General features: G+C 36.2%; 1 protein-coding gene across 4 annotated transcripts in view; it reads left to right on the forward strand.

The window, feature by feature from the left end:
- The window catches only part of DCDC1 (doublecortin domain containing 1), a 505,142-nt gene that overhangs the window by 454,441 nt on the left and 26,813 nt on the right, over positions 1-23,888 (forward strand). For 2 of the 4 annotated variants that reach the window (XR_012093393.1, XM_008002854.3), the window contains exons 30-38: positions 1,818-1,911; positions 4,116-4,286; positions 6,509-6,694; positions 8,048-8,251; positions 9,523-9,724; positions 12,817-12,969; positions 13,683-13,784; positions 18,896-19,032; positions 20,275-20,454. Coding sequence is in view for 3 of the 4 variants with exons in the window: in XM_008002854.3 (XP_008001045.3) it covers positions 1,818-1,911; positions 4,116-4,286; positions 6,509-6,694; positions 8,048-8,251; positions 9,523-9,724; positions 12,817-12,969; positions 13,683-13,784; positions 18,896-19,032; positions 20,275-20,454 (1,429 nt within the window). In the remaining variant the exon portion in view is untranslated. The remainder of the gene's footprint in view (positions 1-1,817; positions 1,912-4,115; positions 4,287-6,508; positions 6,695-8,047; positions 8,252-9,522; positions 9,725-12,816; positions 12,970-13,682; positions 13,785-18,895; positions 19,033-20,274; positions 20,455-23,888) is intronic. The other 2 variants (XM_073017517.1, XM_073017521.1) reach the window with 1 other exon arrangement.

The following is a 23,888-nucleotide window of genomic DNA, read 5'->3' on the forward strand; positions in this document are numbered from 1 at the left end:
TCTAGGAACACCCAGACAGACTTGGACAAGAGAGGTTTTGCAGAAGTCTTGTTGATTAGGTGTGGGCATGATTCAGAATCATATATGTCCCACGGCAGAAGTGTGTTTGCACAGTAACAGTAATTCTGAGCTTTGTTGCACATCTTCCCTTAGCATATTGTTCTCTTTCATGTAGATGGGTGGCTTTTAAAACTCATTTGTTTGGGTAAGCCGGTGAAACCTAGAGAACTGTGCATTACACTATGCAGTAGAACTCAGTGGAAAATTACATTTATGTTAACCACAGTCTTTTTATCCTCCCTATTTTACCCAGGCAGTAAATTAGGGTATATATACCCATGTACATTACATATGTGTATAATATATATCACCCTATGGCTGAAAGAGACTGCCCAAGAAAGGATAAACTTGCAATGGGGTCCCCTCCCCAAAGCTGGGGTTCAGGACTCATTAGAAAAGGTATGGTTCCATTCCACTGAATTGCAGAGCAGTTTTACTGGCATGCCTGGCCAGAGTTTGTCTGTGGTGGCTGGGTGTCTTAGTCTATTTTCTGTTACTTATAACAGAATACCTGAAACTGGGCTGGGCACGGTGGCTCAGGCCTGTAATCCCCGCACTTTGGGAGGCTGAGGTGGGAGGATCACATGAGGTCAGGAGTTTGAGACCAGCCTGGCCAACATGGTGAAACCCCGTCTCTACTAAAAATACAAAAATTAGCTGGGCGTGGTGGCACATGCCTATAGTACCAGCTACTCGGGAGGCTGAGGCAGAAGAATCGCTTGAACCCAAGAGGTAGAGGTTGCAGTGAGTTGAGATCGTGACACTGCACTCTAACCCAGGTGACAGAGTGAGACTCCATCTCAAAAAAGAAAGAAAGAAAGAAAGAAAGAAAGAAAGAAAGAAAGAAAGAAAGAAAGAAAGAAAGAAAGAAAGAAAGAAAGAAAGAAAGAAAAAAAGAATACGTGAAACTGGGTAATTTGTAAGAAATGAAATTTATTTCTTACAGTTATGGAGGTTGGAAATTCCAGCATTGAAGGGTGCATCAGGTGAGAGCTTTCTTGCTGCTGGGGACTCTCTAGAGCCCTGAGATGGCACAGCTCATCATACAGCACAGGGCATCATACAGCACAGAACATGGCGTCACATTCCTTTTCTTATAAACCCACTAGTTTCACTCCCATTATGACCTATTAATCCATTAGCCCTTTCATCTATGGATTAATCCAGGCAGACCCCTCTTTATCCAATCACCTCTTAAAGACTCTACTTCTTCATACTGCCACATTGGGAATTAAGTTTCAACATGAGTTTTGGAAGGGCATTCAAACCATAACACTGAGTGAACAGGACATAATACTCCGGAACATATAGGGGGGTGGTCAGTTGCTGGGCACACCAGCATGCAGAGGGAATGGGGTGCTGGTACACTAGGAGGCCTGAAGCATGTGGTGTCCATGTCAGGCGGGCACTGAGCAAAGGAACAATAGGCAAGCCCGGGCTATGAGGGTGCCGGGAGACCTGCATCCTGGGCACCTGGCTGGAGCAGAACATCACTGGGTATTCTTACTCCCAACCGCTGACCGCCTGCCACAGCCAGAAAGAGCTGGAGAGCCCCTTCATCCTGCAGTCTTCTTCCAGCACTCTCTACTGAGAAAGCTTAACATCACACTTACTGTGGGGGAGAAATTCTTAAAGGATTCACATTCATTATTACAGAGCATGCATGGAGCTGAGAGGCAACACAGTGCTAAGTGGCACAGAGGGAGATCTAATCTGGTCATGCTACTTTGTAATGTGGCTAATCCTGTTTTCCCAAGGACCTTTCACTTGGTGAGTAACCCTGACCTTGTGCTGGCGGTGTCTATGACCAAGACTGGAAATGAAGTTTGTGGCTATCCAGTTATTGTTCAGGTAAGATACGTATGGCTAAAGATTAGTCATGGCCTTTTAATTAAATTTAAGTAAAGCTTTATGCTTCCTTGTAGTGGAAAAGAAAACTGTCTTAGAATCCTATTTGAATGTTGTTAAAATATTTACAATAGTCTGCCTAGATTTTAAATTGAACATGTTCATGTACCTCTTAATTTAGTTTAATCCAACAGATGGTGATTGTGGGCTTGCTGCATGTCAGGCACTATGCTACTTACTGAAATCAAACCCAATGGCAAGCATGAGAAATTGTCCCAACAGCATTCATGAAGCTTATGGTCTCAGTGGTGGCTGCAGGCAGGTGGATGGCTATTAGATGCACCTAAATTTGATCATCAGGAACATATGCAAGGCTCCCGTTTCTAAAGGCCTTGGCAGCTGGAGAGAAAGAACCTAGTCAGGGAGGTCTTCCTGAAGGATGCAAGATCATCAGTGTTAATTCTACCAAACGACCCATTTGAAATTCTCTTTTCATTCACTGTTGCAAATGCTTATAGCAGCCAGACAATTTATGGAGACTCCAGAGAAGTCTGGCTTCATTTGAGTTTTGGACAAAGACCTAGGAAGATCTTTTTTTCTCTTTCATATTTTTCTGTCATTCTCACATGCTTATAACCAAAACCACTCCTAAATGAGTATGTGTTTTTCCTTGCTAGTAAGGGAGAAAGTGTAGAAGCATTCCTGCTTTGCATTTACTTTCTGTGTCCTCCTCAGTATTTTCCATCCTCTTGTTGAACAGAATAGATTGCCTCCAAATAACATTTGTTTTATTCTGTGTTTTTAATAGCAACGAGGCAACTTGTTTTGCAGGCCCTGAATCCAGAATTGAGACATAGCAATCTGGACCAATATCAAAGCTTAATTAAGTCTTCTATCCTGGTGATAAATATGGACTAAAAAATTATTCTAGGAGATACAGTACATATAATAATACGTTCTTCTCTGTCAGGTGCCTCTTCAGTACAGACCACAGTGAGATACAACCCCATACACATACAATTTTAGCACCTTAATCATTTTCATAAAATTATAGATATGGATGGTTTCTCCCAAGGTTACCATTTCATAAGAAATAATCTGACCCCAAGGTAATTTGGATTACCTTTCAATAATTTTTTGTTGCTAGTGTTGTATTTATTGAAACAACTGATTTGTGAGAAAATATTAAAGTTCATGTAGAATAATAAAAATGAGGCATGGCAGGTTAATGCTACTAGACCCTTTTCTGTCCCTTGAAAATATAGTCTTTGGTTTTTCAGACCTCTGAGGGAGGCTTTATTGTCTGATCCATTAAATCAATTCTTGGGACTCATTTATTTTCTTCTTTGCTATGAAGCTCTTGCTTGGTAAAGTAGATGTTATTAATTACAAAAGTTCCTTGAGGTGTTATGATATATTTAATTAGGACTAGTCTAATGGTTTAAGTTCTGTTCAACTGAAACTATTTCTTTACTTGTACTTGAGCCATCTTTCACAATTAGAATAAATATATTGTTTCTATTACATGTTTAACTGAATGTACTTAAGAAATAAACCTCTTTGATAATCAATGAAATGTAAATTAAAATAGCAACAAGGTACTTTTTTTCATTTATTATATTCGTGTTTTGGAAATATTGCCCATTTTTTGGCAAGAATGTAAGGAAAATGGGTCACTTAGTATATTATTGGCACAAGTGCAAAATAAAATAATTTCTCTAGAAGGCATTTTGATATAATCTTTAAAATGATTTTTTTATCAGCAACTCTACTTCTAGAAATTCATCCTAAAAATTATCATGGATTTCCCAAATATTTATTTACACTATTTGTTTACTTTAGAGAAATTTTGAGAAAGAACCTACATGTTTAACTATTGAAGATTAGTAAAATATCCCTACAATGAAATGGTATATATTTTTACAAGATGTTAGAAAAAGGTTCAGGGAATATTGTTAAGAAAAAAAATTGCAGTTACCAAATTGTATGCATTTTATGATTCTATTTTTGTAAATCAAATAATGTATGTTTATAAAGATAAAAAAGATTTCGTATCTAATCACTAAAATTTCAAGAGTAGTAGTTGTTACTGCATGGTGGGGTTATGAGTAATTCTCTGCACTTTCTGGATTTATGCAATGAAAAACAAGACTACTATAACCCTCTCATGAACTCACTTGACTCCATATTTTGCCTCTTTTTTTCAGAAATATAAGCCATACAACAATGGAGCTGCCAATCAAAAGTGGCATTACATGAAAGATATAAAAGCACTTGTGGCCTTTCATAGCACTGCCTTGGATAAGGAAATTACATCAGCAAATTACGCTGGCATCTGTACATCATCTGTGATTAAAGAGGAAAACATTGATCAACCAGTAAGTGGTTCCTTCCTCTCAAAGATAAAAGAAAAATAGGGTAAAAGAGAGTAATTTAATAAAACAAGAAAAATTTTCTCCCTAGAAAACTTTATGATCATACAAGTTGAATGCTGATTTTTGAGTGAAATCACTTAGACTCTGATTCTAGTAGGAAAGAATGAAGGAAAATTGTGAGAAAAAAACCAAATTAGGTAGTTTATATTCATCTAATGTACTTAAAATTTTTATTATGGAAATTTTCATACATATTTCAAAGTAGAGAGACTAGGACAATAAGTCTTCATTTATCCACCATTAGCATTTAACTATTATCTAGGTTTTGCCATGTTTGCCAACCCCAGACATTGTATTATTTCACCTCCATATTAAGCACATACTTCTAAAAATTTTGGACATTTTCTGACTTACACTCATCATGCCATTCTTACAGCTAACAAGATTAACAATAATTCTTTGGCCATCTAATATTCTATCCTTAATCAAATTTCCCAGGTTGCCCTAAAATTTTTTTTTATGGTTTGTTGGTTTGTGTCAAGATTCAAATAAGGTCTCTATGTGACACTCAGTGGCATAGTCTGGCTCCATTTTCATATTGAATGCCCCTTAATGGGATTTGTTTACTTTCTTCTTTGTGGCATCCTTTGACTTGTTTCTCCATCCGCCATAATTTCTATAAATGAAATTGAGTCCTATAGTTATAACTAGATTTATGTTTAACATTTTTTTTTGGCCAGAATCTTCACAGGTTTTCCCACGTTTCCTATTTATCACTCACATAGGCAATGTGTGGGTTTTCCATTTTTAGTCATGATAGTTATGAGTGGGTTCAGATATTTACAACCTGATTTCATGTTTAAAAATTCCCCAATGACATTTCACTTGATGTTGCCCTCTTGTTTCAAAAGGGTCAATTTTGTCTAATTCTATCATTTTTTCCTACATTGATTAACTAAACTTTTAATAGAAGGAAGGACTTTAGCTCATCAATTCAATATCTGACCACTCAAAATGTGGTTGTAAGGGAATGTAGAATGAACACCTAATTCTTTCTATTGATCTCACTTATCTATTGCAGTGTAACAAAACCCCTGAAAATTTAGTGGCTTAAACAAAAAAAAACATTTTTTGCTTTGTGAGCCAGCGATTTGAGCTGAGGTCAGCTGGGCAGTTCTGCTGGTCTTGTCCCAGGTCACTAATGTGGCTACAGTTATCTGGTGGTTCTTTGGTAGCTGGGTGTTTTTATGGGGATGGGATGGTCAAAGACGGTGTCCCTCACCCATCTGGTGGTTGGCAGGCTGTTAGCTGGGAACATTGGTTCTTCAACTACATGGCTTCTCGAGCAGGCTAGCTCAAGTTTGTTCACATTGTGGTCTTGGGGTTCCAATGGCAGCCAAAAGAGAATAAGCTCCAATGTGCAAGCACTTCTTATGCATCTGCTTGCATCACATTTGTTAGTGCTATGTTGGCCAAAGCAAGTAACACGGCCTTTCTCAGATTCAAGGAAAGAAGAAAAGAAAGATTCTACTTCGTGACTGGTGGACCAAAATGTCACATTTTAAAAGGGCATGCAAATAAGAGTAGGATGGTTTTATTGTGGCCATCTTTACAAATAATCTGCTACAATTTCTAGTGGCCAGTTTGTAGAGTTTTAAATTGATGCCAGTTTACTTCCAACAGTCTCCCATGAGTTGCAGTTTTGTTTTTATTTGCTTGGGGTTTATTTGTTTTTATTTATATTGTTAGCATCATTAAAACTCATAGGATTTTATATATTTAAACATTTTCAAAATGTTTTAGTTATGGTTCTTTCTGTTGCTCCCTAATTGTCCCATTTTGGGGCAGTGGAGGCTCCTTCATGTTGGCTCCTGTGTCTCTTGGACATGATGATGGCTTCTTCTCTTTCAGGACACAAGATATCCCTTCATTGTCTTGTATATTTCTTGCCCCAAATCTGGAGCTGGCCATTCCTCCAAGAAGCTGATTTTGCACACAGTTTATATTCATTGGTGTTGAATTGTCATTACAGAATTTGGAAATACTTTAAATTTTTTAATTTAGCATTTTGGCTAAATTTATGCTAAATTTAAATTTAGCATAAAATTTTAAATTTAGCATTTTGGGGTGTTAAAAGTGCTATATTTATATTGTAAAATGTTCTACAGCAATGCTATAACAATTTAGATGCTCCTATATAAAGCCATCTTTGTCTCCCATTTTAGGGATACTATTATCTCTCACCTGATGGAAAGAGAAAAACTATGCTCTGCTTGGCTTGTGGACAATCCATGAGAACAGAGAAGGGATTGAAACAGTTGCTTCCAGGGGTTCCATTCCTCTGTATTTCAGGCACCAAGACTCAGAAGCCCTTCTTACAAGGGCCATTCAAGGTCATCAGTGTGGCTGAGGTATGTAATGATCTGAGCTCTGCTAATGCATGTATGGCAACAATTTGGAAACTTTGATGCATTCATTATCTGCCTTGCACTCAAGTTCATCTCCACTCATCCAATTTATCTTCCTCAGATGCACCTTTACCATTCTACCTGCATTGATTTCCTTTTCCCCACTGTAATTTAAAATGCATTGTCTATTAATAGTTCAATAGACTCTTTGAAGTTAATTGGGCACTTCTGCAGCTTTAATCATTTACTGACATATTTCACTGTTCATAGTGTTGCTTTTAGGTGAGGAAGTAACCGCAAATCTTTACTTCATGGAACAGTTTTTTGCCTATATCCACAGGAAAAAAACTTCCTTTTACTAGTATGGAACATTTCAGGGGGAATTGGACGTGTTGTTGTTAATGACTGTTCAGATTGGGGTGCCTGAATTCACACATCCATGTCTAATAGTATTTAGACTTCATGGAGGGGAAAAAAAAAAAAAAACACTCTGCCACTTTCCTATAACTATAGAAGTAAAAACTAAGGGAACTTACACGCCTGAATAAAAAGGAGCGATTCCTAAAAGGTGGAATATCTTCCAGCCTGGTGTGCTCTTCAGGGCTTGCTCACCCCATCCCCAGATCACCCTCCTCCCTTCTCTAATCCTGACACGCATTGGAGTTAAAAAAAACAGGTTACAGAAAACATCAACAGAAGCAATAGCTTTGAAGGAGAAAGGAAGTCAGTCCTCTGGGAAACCTGAAAGCATCTGGTTTGCTTTGAAGATAGTGGGATAATGTTAAGGAGGTGGTGAGGAGTTGGTTGGAAAGAATCCCCAGTGCTACAGAATTTCAGACAGAACTTTGCCCTCAGGGCAGCATCCTAGTTTGGGATGAAAAGGGAAAGCAAAAGAGTGGTGTTCACCACCCTTACTACCATGTGGTTAAAGCTACAACCATTCCCCTCCCCATTCATCAACATCTTCCACCATATGGTGGAATCATCCTAAAGTTAAAAATTCAGAGGCTATCTATAATGTTAGTGTATGATTACTTTAATCCAGGCTCTCTCTGGCCATTGCAGAGAGAAAGCAAAAAACAAATAAACAAACAAACAAAAACAAGAGAATGCCAAAAACACAAGCCAGATGCCCAAAGTCACCTAGTGGCTCAGTGACAGGCCTGGGAGGGAACTGAAGAATTTGGATCCAACATCCTTCCGACTCTAGTATTCAATATCTCTAACACATGAAGAGAGCATTGCAAAATGTAGACACCACACACACATACACACATTTATTAAGAGACTGAAGTGTAGCAAACTAAAACAAGAAAGTCTGAGTAAATGTACAATTTATTTTTAAAAATAAATTAGGTTGATTTGTCATGTGACGAGGCTGAAAAAACTCTAAGTTATTACCAAGCACATCTATTGTCTTTACGAATGAAGACCTGCACGCAAGCTGCATCTCACAGTGGCATGGCAGCCACACACCAGAAGGCAGTGAAAATAATTGCATACAAAAATGGGGATGGATATCGTAATGGGAAGTTAATTGTGGCTGGAACATTCCCCATGGTAAGTGGCTATCACTTAAATGCTGTTTGTATCTTCAGAGGTAATGATAATGGCAATTCTTCTGACAAGAAAAAGCAGTGGGATTGAGTGATAAATGTCTCTGGCCAGATTCACCAGTTAAAGCTGATGAGATCAAGATCTCTGTTTACTGAAAGACATTTTATTTGATTGTATGTCAGTGGGTACAGACTTAGAAACCCAGAATTCAGTTTTTAGATTGGCTCTAGAGTAGAGATCTGTAAGAAAGAGGAAAACAAAGCTACTAGATTTTCTTCCTTCTTATGATAGACGGAATGCCTTTTTCTGCCTTGTTTCTCATGCCAGCTTCAAGTTGTATGTCATCTGAATCATCCAATAGATGCCACCTCATTCACCATCTGGAGTATCTGGGCATTTATTTGTTGATAGGATGTTTTGTTTTATTTTCAAATTGGGGAAGCAGGGGTTGTGTTAGGAGCAACTATGTGGTCTGCCTTGGGGGCTGCTCCTCATAGTCATAGGAAGAGAGGAGAAGCTAGAAGGCCCCAACCCAGCTTTGTCCTTGCACTACTTGGTGATTATCTTGACTATTCACTCTGGCCAATGCCTTTAACAATGTATTTTACAAGTGATGTTTGATATGATACGGAGTTACCCTGCAGACTTCTTTGCAAGCACACGTATCTATTCCCTCACCTCTTTGGTTGAAAATATATTTTTAAATTAAGATATTGTTATTCAATAGACTAAGCAAAATACAGAAGTTAGCAACTCCAAGATTCACCCAGGGATCCACAGCTGGCTTTTATGGTCTTGGGCAAAAATTTTAATCTTTCATCCTGTTTTTCCATCTGCACAATGGAGGTAATAATACCTGTCAGTTCTTGGTTTGAAGGTTAACTACTTATTTATTTTGAAGCGGTTTATCAGTATGAAGTATTACAACAGTTGTATAACTTATAAAGCAACAAATTTGAAAGTGGATTTTTAAGTTGAACATTTCTTAGAAGATAATCTGATGCTAAAATGTATTAATATATGTCAGCTGCCATGTTACATTTTTGGAGCTAGGAAATTTACAACTGGATTGGACTACTGTTGTGAAATTAGGTAGAACAATCTAATATGGAAAATAATCTCTGATCAAAGATCAACATCAGTAGTAATTCAGCTTTCTATTTTCTCAAAGTGGATGATTTTTTTTTTCAGATTTTTAGAATGACAAGCTTTTAATGATTATTCCCAACCCTATCACTTTTGCCTGTCAGATTCTTACTGCCTGTGTTATCTAGCTTCTTACAGAATGCACGGAAAAACTCAGGCTTGCCAGAGCCGCCTCCAAAGTATATACCAAAGATGGAACTCCAATCTTTACCTTGCGTGATTTGGTTTTATGGGCTCTAGATGACTCCTTTCTCCAGAGAGACTCTGAGAAACAAAAGCAAGATGCAGCTCCTGTTGGAAAAGAACAGATAATTGTTGAAAGTATGGAAGGTTGGCTACAATCTACAGCATTTAGCTGATTCTATTTATGCTTGATCATAAAAATGTTAAACATGATTATTTCATTTAGTCACTTTTTCCAGAATTTCAAAATCATAGGAAGCTACTTTTGTGACCCAAAGAGTGTCAATGAAATTCTCATGTTGTTTTTACCTTGCAGAATTATAAGAAAAATTAAAAATTAATGCAAATTTTGATTTTAGCACTAAAACAATAAATAAATTATGTATAATTAATAAAATATGTTTGACAGTTCCGCTACTTTATGGAACATAATCATTTTTTGTTCTTACTCAGAACCAAAACCAACTGGAGACCACTTGAGAAATGGGGGCTGGATCAATGGAAATCTCTTGCTACTATTAGAAGGGAAGGTGTCCTCTCTATCTCTCTGCGCTTCTACCATCATTCAACTCCCCTTCCCTGTCTCTGTCTTCTCCACTCTTTACTAGCTCCCACAAGCTCCCGTCAATGTCCATCTATTGTATTTTTGGGCACATTGCATGGTAACGGTCTGTTTAGCTGTGTGTGTCTTATTAGACTATTTGCAGTTTGAGGGCAGTGACAGTGTGTGTCCCAAACAACAGTCTGCTAAAAAAAAGCAAGTCTTGGTAGTAGTGATTCAGTAGTTTTCTCAGTATGAGATCACGGTTGTATTGAGAGGCATAATTTAGAAGTTAAGAACTTGGGTTTTGGAGTCAGAATACCAGGGTTCAAATCCCAGCTTTGTCACTTGCTAGCTCAATGGCCTTGGGTAAGTTGTTTAACTACTCTTGTATTCCAGTTTTCTTATTTATAATGTTAGGATACATTTTAAACTATATTTTACTATTTTAAGTTTCTTACATAAAATTTACATGTTTTACTATTTGTAAAATAGTCAATTACTTCATGGATATAGATATATATATATATTTAATATGTCTCCATTACATAGATAACATTGTCTTAGTCCATTAGTGTTGCTGTAACAGAATACCACAGGCTGGTTAATTTATAAAGAACAGAACTTTATTTCTCACAATTCGGGAGGCTGCGAAGTCTAAGAGCAAGACGTTGGTAGATCTGGTTGTCTGGCGAGGGTTACATTCTCCAGAGGGGAATAATGTTTTGTCCTCACACAATGGAAAGCAGAAAGGGCAAAAGAGCCCAGCACTGTGTGAAGCGTCTTTTATAAGGGTCTTAATTCTATTCACGAGAAGAGAATTATGATCTTATGATCTAATCACCTCTTAAAGTCTCTATCTCTCTTAATATCATTACATTGACCATTAATTTTTAACACCAGAATTTTGGAAAGCACACATTCAAACCATAGCAAATATATCTATATATCTATATTTTCACTGGAACACATATATATGTGTGTGTATATATATATATATTCAATATCTGTATTCATTTGATCATCATTAATATATTCATTTGGTCCGCATAAATATGAATATATATTCATATGTGTATTTATATATACACATGCACATATATAACTTAGAACAGTGCCTGGTTGATATTTACCAAACATTCAGTGAAATTACTTATCACTTTTGTGTATAGGATATTACTTATTTCATCTTCAAACGAGTTTTAAGAAATAATTGTGTGAACATTTAATGCCTAGCTGATTGCTGAAGCATATATTTCTGCCTTTATTTGGCATATAGAATATCTGAACTTCAGGTTTTATAAAATTATAATTTAAAACACTATTCTTTAAATTCTTATTAAAAGCCTGGTTGCAGTAATATTATTAATGTAGGACTATCAAAAGGGCATTCTTTTGATTCCGTCTCTTCCTCCCTATATTCTAAAGGGTATGCTTAAATCAGGCAAGGCCATCAGTAGACTGCTCCCTTTATGGAACTGTGGCTTGGTGTTATGCCATCAGTTTGCATTAAGGAACTTTAAAGAAACAGCTGTTGGTCAGAATTCAACATGGTGCTTACTATGCAGGCAGTGGTTAAGAGCACAGCCTTCACTGGCAGATGGCCTGGATTCTAATCCTTACTCTCCCACCACCCAGCTATGTCACTAAAGCTCAGTTACCATATCTGTAAAAGACGACTGATAATAAGCCCTAACTCAGAGTCTTAGAGTATCATTTTTAGAATCACATGAGACGATATATGTAAAGGCCTTAATAAAATACCCAGTATATAGTAAGTTCTCAATATATATTAATTTTCTATTGCAGGGTACTGTTAGCTATATCACAAATAGTCTCTTTATGAGGACCCTTAAATGAATTTTTCTCAGATCTCAGAACGAAGAAAAGTGCATTTTCTATGGAATTTCTCACTATATGTGGGCCATATGAAGCTGGAAATTGTGTTTTTCTCTTTGCTTTGGCCATTAGGAAACTCAGAGCCAAAATTTTGCTTTATCTCTAGCCAGTAAAAACAGGGTATTTATTTCCGTTTAACAGTAAAAATAATATCTAACATCTATTTGATGCCTATCAGAGTAAACAGGCCAAACACTATTTCTTCTAAGCATATTACTTTGTTCTTTTAAAAAAAGAAACAGCAGAATGAGATATTATTATTCATTTAAAATATACCTGATGTAAATGACGAGTTGATGGGTGCAGCACACCAACATGGCACAAGTATACATATGTAGCAAACCTGCACGTTGTGCACATGTACCCTACAACTTGAAGTTTAATAATAATAAATAAATTAAAAAAAAATAAAAAAATAAAAAAATAAAATAAAATAAAATATAAGAACACTAAGGTACTTTATCCCTGGCTTTAGTCTATTCCTATACTCCTTTCCCCTGTGCTTGATTTTTTATCTCTATTTTTTCCATTTTGGAGTAAGTATTTTGGTAAGCCACCTCAAATTTCTTTCAGAACTAGGTGATGTGTAAGAAAGAAATTAAAACATATTTACAATCTTATTAGCTTTTTTTGTTGTTGTATATGAAGTTTCTGACCAAATTTATGCATTAGTCTCTGATTTTGGCATTGCTTGTTTAATCAAATTATTAATGAATAATAAAATTTGAATAAACAAATTCAGAAAGCAAATTTATTCATTATTCATTGAACAATGATAAATGTGTCATTTTTCCACCAGAAAATCTAAGAATGAAAGTGAAAAACAGATTATTTCCAAAATCTGTGACATCTGATAGTTTGGATGGTATAGATAAGTCTTTGCTTACCCTCATCCTCAGAAATCCTATTGCCATCTGGGTATCTTCTGGTGAACCATTTCTACCTCCAAATGGTAAGTTTTTTGTTTTTGCTTTCTTTCAAGCAAGTGTATGAAGGGAGAGAGAAATACATTTTATGCCATCATAAGAAAATGAATTAAATGGGTATAATATCAACATAATAACATCAAATTTGCACAAAGAACAGAAGGTTCATCAATTAATATGTGCACAAGGATAGCTATATCTCGTATTTGCACTATTGCCTGTTTTTTTATTACTGGAATGGAGTATTCTGCGTGGAAAAATGTCTAATTCAGTTGATAAAGAGATCCTTGGTCTATAAGACTGAGAATAATGGTATACATTAGAAAATAACAAATGAGTTTAATTCACACTGAGGACGACCTGTCTGCACATTTTCATTTTTAAGAATTGCACCCTTTAGGCAGTAGGTGGATGTTTAAAAAATGAATGGTTCCAAGCCAGGCTTTCATCACCTCCAAACAGTTTGTGGAAGTGGAAAATGAAATATGGCTATTGCATATGGTAAATCTATATAATAAAACAGCATCATTCCTCTTCTTTTTTTTTACCCCTCCTCCATTCCATAAAGAGATGCCTTAAGCCCTGTCATCTTTCAAATGAGGTTTCTTTTAATGACCCTTACCTTTTAATTACTTGTTTCTAATTGAATCTATTTCTTTGAGTAGAAAGTTGTTTATAAATTATTGGTGTGCATGATAAATGACTGTTGATAAAGTATCTTGTATTTGTATTATTCTAGCTTTGCAGAAAGCAGAAAAATTAGAGAAACAGAACTGGCTGAAAAAGGACAGAATTTTGGCTGATCTAGATACCATGAGACACAAAATGAGACAGTTAAAAGGTCAGTATGAACTATACCAAGCATAACCATATTTAATTCAAAATGTAACCTCAAATTGCTAATGGTTATTTTCTACCATTAGATACCAAGTGTTTAACTAAGGAGCATTATATAAATATTGTTTTACATAAATCATTTGAGCAAAGTCTAAAACCTAATAATGTATTTTTGGTCTGATTTTGTATCTGTAAATTTTATATTAAAATGAATACCAAATGACTTCTGCATATGTTTTAAAAATTAGGAAAGTACCTGGGCAAGAGAAACTATCCCGTTGTTTTGAAATAACCTCTCAATGGACATTTTGTGGGCTTTGGAATTAATCTTTAAACAAACCTTGCTGTCATTCCTTGGGTATTGCTAGGGAAGAATTTTTTTTTTTTTTAAGCAGTCTGAATGAGGAAGTACTAAAATCTTCAGAAGTCAGTGTCAGTAACTTAAAATGACTCCTTTTTACACAGCATGAGACATGCTAATCACAGTCCAAAGTGATCAATTATTGGTCTCCTCCTTCTATTCTCTTTAACACAGAATCTTAGGTTTCTGACCTTATACTATTCCCAGGACTTGAGATACAAATGGTTCTTTGGGGAGAAACAGTGTACTATGGACTTGAGTCTAGGAAGGAACACATTTCAAACTCAGTAATTGCCACAGCAGAATTTCAACTCCTGATGCTGTCTTGTATTAAAAGCATATGAATCTTGCTTCACTAAATAGCAGAACTAGTCCTAACTGCATTAGACTGAATTGTGGTTTGAAATGGCTATTACCAGCTATTACCAAAAAGAAGAATTGGGTGTAAGTGAAAATAATTACTACTACTAACTTCTACCACTCCTACTATTAGACATTTTCACTTGAATGTTCCATAGACATGTCCAAAACTACAACTGTCATATTACCCCAACACCAATGCCTCCTTTGTTTCAACTAGTAGTGGGTTCTACTACCATCTACCCAGGTGTTCCTCCCCAAAAACCTGGAAGTCATTCTTGGCATCTCCCTCTCTCTCACCTTCCCCAAGCAAATATTCAGTAAGCCTTGTTACTTTGAATCTGTTAAGTTGATCTCAAATGAATGTCACTCTCTCAGTCTATATATCATTATCCAAGTTCAAGCTACCATCATCTATATATTCCTTGGACCATTGAAACAGTTTTCTAACTGGTCTCCCTGCTTCCGTCTTGACAACGGTTTCCATTCTATAAATAATGGTGACATTCTGAAGTTGAAGTTATCACGAAAAAATGCAAAGGTATTATGATACTCCAGGCACAAAATCTTGCAAGGTTTCCTATTATCTTTAGGACAAAACCTTGAAACTCCTTAGCATGGCCCTTTATAATCTTGTTCTCTGTAACTTCCTATTTCTTCTTGCCCACTACATTTCATACATTTTAACTTTCTTTTAGCTCCCCAGACATACCATGCACTCTCTTAACTCTGAGCTTTGGCACATTTTAGTTCCCTCTACTTCAAAGTTTTCCCTCTGCTGTCCTCTTAGGTTGCTCCTACTCATTCTGTGTTTTTAAGGTTACTTGTTACTTCTTCCCATAAGCCTTCCTCAGCATTCCAAGCCTAGGGTAATGTGGTTTATCACACTCTGAACTTCCCTCCAATAGTCATCATCACATTATTATGATTACCTGTTTATGTGACAGTCTTTCCTATGCTAGATTATACATTCTATACCGTTCTCATTTGTTCTCTGAATAGTTGTAGAATAACTGATTTAAAGAATAAATGAAATTGCAACCATTCGCTGCAGGGAGTTTCCTAAGCTCTATTCCTACATCAACTTAAATGCTCAAAATAGCAACTGGTATGGCTGCCTTTATTAAATTCTGATTTTATATTGTCTTCAGTTGTTATTACAATTAAGTATCTTTTTTTTTTTTTTTTTTTTTTTTTTGAGATGAAGTCTCGCTCTGTCGCCCAGGCTGGAGTGCAGTGGCGCCATCACAGCTCACTGCAAGCTCCACCTCCTGGGTTCACGCCATTCTCCTGCCTCAGCCTCCCAAGTAGCTGGGACTACAGGCGCCCGCCACCACGCCCGGCTAATTTTTTTGTATTTTTCGTAGAGACGGGGTTTCACCATGTTAGCCAGGATGGTCTCCATCTCCTGACCTTGCGATCCGCCCACCTCGGCCTCCCAAAGTGCTGGGATTACAGGCGTGAGCAACCGCGCCCGGCCAAGTATTTTAAAAATTTTAAGTTAATTTGTCATCATCTACAATACTACTGTTTAAAACTCTGTATTTTGTCAGTGATGTCCATTCTGGAGGGATCCATTGATGTGGTTTCTCTTAGAATTTAATGCTAACATAAATCTTGTCTCTATTGACAAAGTGGTATGTTTTCTGCTATTAAATATAAATTCAACACATGCTTATAAAACATTTACCCTCATGAAGGCCTTTTTCTAGCTGGTGAGATTATGAGGATCAATAAGAACAAGTCTTAGTTAACTGCAAAGCCTATAAGATTGTGAGCTTCCTCAGGGTTGGCTAAAACAGGAGGTATGAATAGTTGCTAAATCAGCTATTCTATGTTATCATAGCCATTGGTAATTGCAACAAGCATTTATTGAGCATATGCTATGTATAAAACACTGTGCTAAGCTGATTTTACATTTCATTGGTAAGCATGAACATTGCTAATATTAATCATAATACTAGTAATTACTTTGTTGGGTTTTCACAATTAAGTAGCAAATGTCAAATCTTTACTACATGGTTAGTATATAATAAATACTCAATAAATATTGGTGTAAGGATTCCTGAAAAGGCAACTCATTTACCCACTTGGGGTTTTATGAAACTGATAAATAAATAAAACTCAGGAATGGCAGATCAGGCTAAATTATCAATGTTACATGTAAAGGCAATGTTGGAGCATTTAATTTAGTGTGAAAGTGAAATAAGTCTGCTAACTGAAACCCTAGATTGGGTAGGCTTACCCTTGCAGACACAGGTGATTCTGAATAAGGGTGGGCCTCCCAATAAGACAGGGAATGGGGAGAGCTGTCTGGGCAAGACTCATCCCATGAAAGAACAGCAAAGCACTTGTGTTCTCTAGTTTCTAAGAGAAACAATGGGCCAAGAATCCCCAGCTTATTTTCCCCAATTTCCAATCAGAAAAATAATCTGCAGTATCAGTGGGGCTCCATCCTCAAAATGAAACAATAGGACTAGGGAAGAGGCATGTCTCATTAATAGTTAGCGATTATAATTACTATCCCCTGATCTCATGTGAAATAAAATAGGATATATGGGAAAATGTAATAAGAAAATACAAAATAATTCATTCAATACATTATTGCATGGTTTCAATTTATGTTATTCATACCTATGTAAATAATAGTTTATCATAAAAACCTTTCCCCAAACTAAAATCTTTTGTGATGACATTGTCTCTTCATGAAAATTATAGCACAAATGCATTCATTTCCTTAAGACCATTAGAAGCAAGTTGACAAAAAATGCATAATGTTTTTTCCTGTTTTCTATACTCAATTCCTAGCTCTCAACAGTATAAATGATAAACTATTGCTGAACTCTCTGTAGATGAGCAAAACTGTATTGTTCAAAATGCATTCTAAATAAAATATTTGTTGAAATGTTATTTATAAAAATGTATGGGCCATAAATTAATGTTATCTGCATTCTATAAATAGAGTTAGGTAAAAACTATATTTAGTATAAATTTGCGTTATGTATTTGTGAGGTGCCACCATGGTCTTCTCAAAAGTGCATTGCTTAATGGCATTGTCACTGTAACTCACTGACTGATTGATTCAATTATGTTTTCTTCACATCCATAAATTGCATATGAATCCTTATTAGAGACATAGCATTCTGTTTTCCCTGAAAAGTCATTGTTGCCATTTATTTTTATGCTGGATCTCTTTCCATAAACTTGAGCTAGAAGAGCACAAGTGCTTTATACTCTATAAGTACCAGATTATTTTCAGTTTTGTTTGAGTCATGGTCTGAAAATCTTCACATTAAAATTATGTTGGCAACAAAATTAAGACTCAACTTCATTTTAGTAATTCCGTTGTTTTATGAACCTAAGTGTTACTCTCTCTAAGAAGCCTTCTGTGGTGCCTCAGACTAGGTTAGCAACTCCTGTTAGGAGCTGTTATAGCTCTTGTGCTTTCCTGGTGCAGCCCAATTACAATCTACTATTGGTGTAATCATTTCCTTGATGTCAGCCTTCCCAACCAAACTTGAGGCGGGAACTCATTCTCCAACATGTTTGTGCTTGCATTATCCAACACAATGCCTCACCCATGGCTGTTGCTTAATATAGGTTTTTGGAAAGAAGATACAAGAGAAAGCATTATTTTTACTTAATAAGTTTAGAGATCAATATGAAATGCGGGCTGATTACATCTTCAACACAAAAAGAAAACAATTTCATAAGTGTGACTTTTTAAACCTGTTTTATAACTATTTTAAGTGGTCTAGTAGAAAGAACACACAAATTGGAATCACCACACTTATTAAATTATGCCTGTGATTCTTTAGAATACAGTATTCCAATAAATATTTTCTCTTACTACAACTTCCTAACAGCATAAAGGGCACAGCAGAGGTGTCAGAAACTAATCGTGCTCGCAGGGTATTATTAGATAGAAAAAAAGATTCCTGTCTCTTGGGTTAATATTATTTTAGAAATACTTAATCCCCAGGCTGCTAAGCTAATTGTGGGGGAAAGGCTTATTATTAGTAAAGAGAACAAAACATATGTTCCAACACTAGAAGGATGACAGGGCTATACAAGGTCATGAATTCTATTTGACTAAATTACCGCTGAACCATATCATGGATGCGAGGTTGGGGCCAGTGTGGAAATCAGCATGTTATCTTCCTCTTCTATCTGTAGAGTACGTATGTGAATCCTGGCTATTTAAAGTCTGAAGCTTCCATATGAAGAGGTATTGTTAGATATTATTACCTTAGGCATCTTTGCTTTTATGATACATTTAGTATTTTAGCCTATGCTCCTGTGTGGAATGATTTATACACAGAAAGCCAAATCAATTTATTTGAAATCTGAAAGCCTATCATCAGAAACAAAATTTCTAGGACTTGTTTCCTCAGGGCGGCGAGTAGCGGCATGTCAGCCAGCCACCATGGTTCCTACCAAAAGCCCTGTGCAGCCTGTGGTGGTTGAAGGAGGCTGGACCGAACAGGCTCAAGAGGAAATTAAACTCATGGAACTTATAAGACATACAGAGGTATGTTCTTTGGGATTCTGGACATTAAAGATGCTGCCCTTTTTATGAGTATTTAAAAGTACAATATTGAATTTTAAAATGATACTGTTAATATATTCTCAGCATCTGATCAGTTATGACCATATAAGCATATGCCAAGCATTGAGTTGGCATTTGAAGGGTAGCTGTCTAAAAGACAGCCAGCTCATATGAGGGTCTGTTTTGTTTGAATGGAGACCAGAAATTATGACCTTAGCAAAGAAGAGAAAAAGGCCCAGTGGATATGTACAAAGGTAATTGTAATAATTGTAGTCAAGTCGAGCCTTCTGGCTTCATTGCTCATTACTCCTAAGGGCATGTCTCAATATGTAAAAAGAGCAAGGAGCAAAATACTAATTGCAACGGAGACATTCACAAGTGAAGAATTAAAAAAGTGGTTTCAGTCCAATTGGTTAATCAGTCAGGATTGCCAGACATAAAAAAGTCGAAAAGATAAAGGTCAGCTGTTGAGAGAGGACCAGGGAGAGAGACCAGGGAAAACTTTTTTGCTTTGTGAAGTTTTTCATCAGAATGATATATTCCTATTTAATAAGATTTCTCAAATTCGTGAAATGTGTTCAATCTAAATCTTAGGCACGTGCCCAAGTCAAGGTTACTAGAACAAAAGGAATTGACATCCCTAGAAATATGACTTCGTGCCAAGCTAAGAAGGATAAATCACTGACCAGGGAATGAATGCAAAGCATTGAACTAGGACATGCTTGAGGTAGAATAAAAAGCTGCCTGGCAGGGATCTGGCAAAGTATAAGGGTGGCTGCTGTGTTTTAAAAGACAGTAAGTAAGAAACAACACTCACATATACTCTTGTATGCATTTATTGGTTAGAGGAAATGATGTGATTCTAATAAAAAACTCATTTGTTAGATGCAGAGAAATCTCTCAGTAGGGGAAACATCATGCAAAAGTCCAAAAATACTTCTCTCTTCATTTCTTCACATTATAAATGAAAGTTAAGTGCTTTGCCAAAATGATTGCCTTATTATTATTATTCTAATGATTGCTCTTGCCTTTAGTGTTTCATTGAAACAAGGGAAATTTACTAGCGTCAGTGACAAGAGAGGCTAATGTACTTAATAGTTACTTCCTAAAATTTTTTCCATATAATTTATTAATTACAAGATATTTCTGGATTTTATCACATTCTTCACAAACACTATACAGACAGTTCTCTAAACACAACATTCTCTGGGTTTTTCTTGACAGGCACACCTTTCTGAAATTCGAGCAATGGACTCCAAAAGAAATTTTCCAGTTGCAACTAAACCTATAGCAGTCAAGCCGAGCAGCCTGTATAAGCAGCCCAACACAAAACGAGTGTGGATTTATCTAAATGGAGGCAGACCTGAAGATGGCACTTATGCCTGGGGCAAAACTGTTTCAGAGGTAAATCTAGTGTGAAAGGAGTGTTTCATAGGCCTGAGTTCAAATCCCAGCTCTGATATTTCTAGATTGTTTAGTCAAGCAAATTACTTCTATGAACCTCATCTTCTTGTCCATAAAATAGTAACAGCACTTTCCTCATAGGATTGATCTCATGATTGAATGAGCTTATATGTGTGAAAATGTGAAGTTCAATGTGTCTGACATAGATGTGAATCTGAATATGACACTCGTCCAGCAGAGAACTGTGCCAGTTCAACCCACTCCTACCACAGAGTAAAATCTAAACTTTAAAGCAACTTTCTTCATTCATTTTATTTTATTATTCTTATTATTTATTTATTTGAGACAGAGTCTTGCTCTGTCACCCATGCTGGAGTGCAGTGGCATGGGTCTTCATCCGTTGTAAATCCAGTTCACAAGAGTGACTTTTTTCACCCATGATGAATCATTTACTAGATATGTTCTATCTAAGAAAAACAATGATACTCATTAGAGAAAGCCTATCATGTTCTTACTACCCAGAGTCCTAGAGCTGTTAGAATTCTCACTTCACAAAGTTAAAATATTTACTAAGGAAAGAGGAGTAACAGTTCATTCTTGGTTTGTAATTTCAGTCAGGGATACAATTCTGACATTTTTTTCTTAATCTTTAAATGAAGACTTTAGACCCATAATAAATGAATTCGGGTAATCTTTCTAAAAGTCTTATCTGTTGCAATGATGTCTTAAATAGTAGTTTGTCTTTTTTATTTTGTGAAATGTTTTCATGAAATTTTTCTGGGACAAGTGAAAGTCATGTAGAGATATCGTTGGTGGTGGGGGATGTGGATAGGCAAGATAGTATAATAGACTGGCTTGGAGAAGTTCATGGAGGCTGGTGAGGGCACATAGAGTAGCAGGGCCACCTGAGATGGTTCTGCCCCTGGACATTAATCCAGTTTCAAAGTGTAAGGGAGACCACTCTTCTCTGACAGGGAATTTGACTAAGAATGGTGAGAGCAACTTCATATCAGAAGTTGACAAACAATTTGTTGTACTTGAGAAATAAGAGATTAAAATGTGAAAATGGATACCCCAAATTAGGAACATAAGTAAAGGATCTTCATACATGTGGGGGAAAAAGGAAAGTGATTTTTTAAAAAGATAGTGAAAGCTTTTTCAGAAGAGAGCTACCTAGAAAAAGCACTATAACAAAGCTGAAATGTCTTTCCCTGCTGGTTTCTTAAAAAATCAGGGTTCATGTTGTAGATGCTAAATGTTAAAATGCACTTAAGTATTGCACCTAGAACTGATAAATTTCTGAGAGAATATGCAATGATTAATAAATGGGTAAAGGGTAGATCTGAGACAATGGGGGAAGATAGCCTATCAGATTCAGGGTAGAAAAAGCTTACAATAACTTTGATGAAGATTACTTATATCTATATCTAACTGGGGGATGACTTTTTGATTTATGTGACTCTCGTGTAGCATATAAAAGGCATTTCTAACTCTTATTCCATGATCATATAATTTTTTATGAGCTTTATATATGAACAGTCCTATGCTAGATGCTGTAAATTATTTTTCTAATTTATGTCTGTGGAAATATTTTTGTAAACTTAATAGTGCTATATAATTGACAGCTTAACATCCATAGTAGTAAGTAGCAGTGGAGTCTGTGGTCTCCTTAAATTAATACGTCAGATTGACAGAGTTTTAGAAAATATATCTAAGGTTTACTTGGGAATGTAGAGAAATGGGCACTCTGGAAGTACAACTCTTTGGAAGACAATTTGGCTGTACATAGCATAAGAAAGTGTATTTGCAGAACTTGATCCCAAGGATATTTTCATGAACCTAGGCAACAATTATTTATTAAGAATATTTATTACAAGCCTATTTCTAATAGAGCTAGATTATGAATAATTCAAAACCTCATCAATGGGGAGATGATTAAATGAATTATAATACATAGGATGAAATACAATAACTCAAAATTACCTTTTTGAAATAATAATAAAGATGTTCAAGATATACTTAGTGAAAGAAGCATTATGTAAAGCATGTGGAGTTAAGTTCTGCACATATATATGCACAGATATAGAAAAAAGACTGGAATGATTTTATTAGATGGCCATATTATGGGAGACCTTTATTTTTCTTTCTTGTATGTTTTCCTATGTGTTCTATATTTTTTATGGTGAGTCCAGATTTTTTTAATAAGGAAAAGTTGTATGATAGGGAAGCTGATACTACTCTGAGAGAAGTACTAATAGAATGTGATAAATGTAAAATTAGCAGTGAAGGCAGGAATCTCAGTTGAGAAAAGGGAGCACAGTGCCCACATAGGGTGACAGACAAGGCTCTACAGAGGAATCAATAAGGAACTCTGATGGAACCTGAGAAATGGAGGGGATTCAACAGCTTAAGCAGAAAAAGCATTAACAAGGATGAGGGGCCCCCATCTAAATATAGGTGTTAGAATTCACAAAGTATATTAAATAGGTGCCCCATGGACAGAGAAATTGGAAGAGATAGATGTGACCAGAAAGATTGTTTAAAAGCATATGGTAGACCCCATATACATAGGTATTAATTTTCTCAGTCAGCCATAACAAAATACTATAGACTGAGTATTAAACAGCAGAAACAACAGAAGTTGATTTTCTCACAGTTCTGGAGGCTGGATGTCCAAGATCAAGGTGCCAGCCAGATTGGTTTCTGGTGAAGCCTCCCTTTTTGGCTTACAGACAAGCCACCTCCTTGCTGTGCTCACACATATTCTTTCCTTTGTGTGTGTGTGGAGAGAGAAAGGACTCTGGTGTCTCTTCTTTTTCTTGTATATAAAGAAACCAGTCTCACTGGAATAGGGCTCCACCCTTATGGCTTTATTTATCCTTAATTACCTCCTTAAAGGCTCTATCTTCGAATATAGTCACAGTAGGAGTTAGGGCTTAAACATGAATTTGGAGTGGACACAGTTTAGTCCATAACACTATCCTAAACTCAACTACTTAAACTACTACTTGCCTGTAAATAAAGAAATGGAATGGCGAAATCAATGTTTTGGGAAGATTAATGTGGCCTACATGTGTAAAAGGACACTTAGAGAATATCTAGAAACTTTTAATCTCTTCCTTTTTCTTTTCCATGCTGTGTATTTTTGTCTTTAGGGGCTTGCATGCGGTTTTTTGTCATCAGTTAGGAATGTATCCTTTCACACTATCATGCTGTATAAAATGCCTCTGGAGGATGGACTGTGTGTGAGAAATGAACAGGCAGCAGGAAGGGTAGGGTTTGGATTTCACTGGGGTGTCTGGCTAATGACACTGACTCCAAAGAAGCTCAGAGTTTCAGTGTTTGAGACTTTTGCTGGAAGAATGAGAAACAGAGCACATTTCAAAGTGCTTCTCTCTACCTTCTATAATGAAACCCCCAGATGGTGTTTGAAT

This window comes from Chlorocebus sabaeus, chromosome 1 (genome assembly GCF_047675955.1).
Source record: "Chlorocebus sabaeus isolate Y175 chromosome 1, mChlSab1.0.hap1, whole genome shotgun sequence".
NCBI classification, from domain to species: Eukaryota; Metazoa; Chordata; class Mammalia; order Primates; family Cercopithecidae; genus Chlorocebus; species Chlorocebus sabaeus.